At 53.8% G+C, this 2556-nt stretch overlaps 1 protein-coding gene across 1 annotated transcript in view; it reads left to right on the forward strand.

Moving 5' to 3' along the window:
- The window catches only part of irf2bp2b (interferon regulatory factor 2 binding protein 2b), a 3108-nt gene extending 1331 nt beyond the window's left edge, over positions 1 to 1777 (forward strand). Inside the window, exon 2 of the mRNA XM_062388698.1 lies at positions 804 to 1777. Within this exon, the coding sequence (XP_062244682.1) occupies positions 804 to 1525 (722 nt within the window). The 3' untranslated portion in view covers positions 1526 to 1777. The remainder of the gene's footprint in view (positions 1 to 803) is intronic.
- Positions 1778 to 2556: the final 779 nt, after the last annotated feature.

The following is a 2556-nucleotide window of genomic DNA, read 5'->3' on the forward strand; positions in this document are numbered from 1 at the left end:
AAATCACTGTGTGTTTACTGTGTGTGTGTGTGTTGTTCACTGTGTGTTCACTGTGTGTTCACTGTGTGTTCACTGTGTGTTCACTGTGTGTTCACTGTGTGTGTGTGTGTTGTTCCCTGTGTGTGTCTGTGTGTTGTTCCCTGTGTGTGTCTGTGTGTTGTTCACTCTGTGTGTGTGTCGGTGTGTGTTGTTCACTTTGTGTCTGTGTGTTGTTCACTGTGTGTGTTGTTCACTGTGTGTGTGTGTGTTGTTCACTGTGTGTTCACTGTGTGTTTACTGTGTGTGTGTGTGTTGTTCACTGTGTGTTCACTGTGTGTTCACTGTGTGTGTGTGTTGTTCCCTGTGTGTGTCTGTGTGTTGTTCACTCTGTGTGTGTGTCGGTGTGTGTTGTTCACTGTGTGTGTGTTGTTCACTGTGTGTGTCTGTATGTTGTTCACTCTGTGTGTGTGTCGGTGTGTGTTGTTCACTTTGTGTCTGTGTGTTGTTCACTGTGTGTGTTGTTCACTGTGTGTGTGTGTGTTGTTCACTGTGTGTTCACTGTGTGTTCTGTTCACTGTGTGTGTGTTGTTCACTGTGTGTGTGTGTGTTGTTCCCTGTGTGTGTCTGTGTGTTGTTCACTCTTTGTGTGTGTCGGTGTGTGTTGTTCACTTTGTGTCTGTGTGTTATTGTCTGTGTGTTGTTCACTGTGTGTGCTGTTCACTGTGTGTGTGTTGTTCACTTTGTGTGTGTGTGTTGTTCACTGTGTGTGTGTGTTGTTCACTGTGTGTGTGTTGTTGTGTAACCCTCCTCCTCCTCTTCCTCAGACAGGGGGAAGCCCCCCCGCAGCATGAAGAGGAAGGCGTCCCCGGAGCCGGCCGGTGAAGGTGGCGCCCTCCAGAGGAGCGGGGGGGAGTCGTGGCGCCCGTCGCACTCTGACGTCCTGAAGACGGGCTTCTCCTCCGCCCCCCCCTCCACCATCACCCCGAGCTCCCGCACCGCCCCCCCCGAGGCCACGGTGCAGAACGGTCAGTCCCCCATGGCGGCGCTCATCCTCGCCACTGACAACGCAGGAGGCGTGGCCTCGCCCAAGGACGCCAACCAGGTTCACTCCACTACGGCGGGCGTACAGCGGACCAGCGGCAGCCCACTGTCCCCGTCCTCTCAGAGGAGACTCGCGGAGAGGGAGGGGCCGTTGAACCCTCCTGCTCCACACGGCCCCGGTGACATGGAGCCCCCCCCCCTGCCGGCGCAGAGCCTCCCGGACTCCTCGGTGGCGCCCGGCGGCGTGGCGCTCTGCTGCACCCTGTGCCACGAGCGGCTGGAGGACACCCACTTCGTCCAGTGTCCCTCCGCGCCCTCGCACAAGTTCTGCTTCCCCTGCTCCCGGGACAGCATCAAGCAGCAGGGCGCCGGCGGCGAGGTGTTCTGCCCCAGCGGCGAGCGCTGCCCGCTGGTCGGCTCCCATGTGGCCTGGGCCTTCATGCAGGGGGAGGTAGCCACCATCTTGGCCGGGGACATAAAAGTCAAAAAGGAGAGGGACCCTTAAAATGTCCACCGGCTGGTTTCCTTGAACTTTTCCTTTTTATAGTCTCAGCACGGCAGCAGGACGTGGACAAAGGAGGCGTGGCCTTCGTGAACATGGCTGTATCATTTTTAGATTTTTCTTTTTCAATACGTTGTGTTTCTATATTTTTGAAGATGAACTCGACGGTCACACGTGTTTCAGTCTGGAGGCGGTCGACACCATGTGACCGATCTGAGCACCTCGCAAAAAATGAATAAAGAAGAAAGAAAAACGCTTCTGGCTTTTAATGTTTCAAAATCTGCCAAAAACACTTTGAGGACATGAGAGAAAAAGGTTCTCTGCTTTGTTCTCCTCACTCAGAGGGAGGAGAGAGAGAGAGAGAGAGGGAGGAGGAGGGGGAGGTGGGGGTGGGGGAGGTGGGGGGGGAGAAGGACGAGAGAGAGAGAGAGAGAAGGGCTAACGCAGGTTGCCATGGAAAGTGTGTGTGTGTTGATATTCTACAGATTTATTAGTTCGCAGTAACAGTAATTATGCATTAAATTGAAAATCAGCTGAAATCTCTGGAGTAAAGTTTAAAACATTAAATATAGAATTATGAAATCTCCGGCTCGTCGATGCAGATTCATGTTTTCAAACTAATGAGTTCAGCAGCTGATGAGTCGAGTGATTCAGAGGCTGCTTGAAGGATGAGGTGCAGGAACCCGTCCGGGGCCACCAGGGGGGCCCACCAGGGGGGCCACTAGAGGGCCTATGTTAGAGGTTCCTTTCCTTTTCTCCCCGAGTCAGGAACGAGGAGCCTGAGCCTCTTCCTCCTCCTCCTCCTCCTCCTCACTCTGATGGTGTCAGAGGAAGCACATCTTGAGCTGTTAGGGAATCATGAAGGCGTGGTGTAGTTGGGCGGCGTCACGGTGGCGTACCGGGTTGCGTACATGGCGTTTCACTGGCTGAAACCCAGCAGCTGCGCTCTATAATTAGACGAGAGACTCCTGTGCCATTAATCAGTGAACTCCCAGCATGCATCACCAAGCGAGGAGTCTTCATCTGGTTCAGCT

The sequence above is a fragment of the Platichthys flesus genome, chromosome 5, assembly GCF_949316205.1.
Source record: "Platichthys flesus chromosome 5, fPlaFle2.1, whole genome shotgun sequence".
In the NCBI taxonomy this organism is placed as follows: Eukaryota; Metazoa; Chordata; class Actinopteri; order Pleuronectiformes; family Pleuronectidae; genus Platichthys; species Platichthys flesus.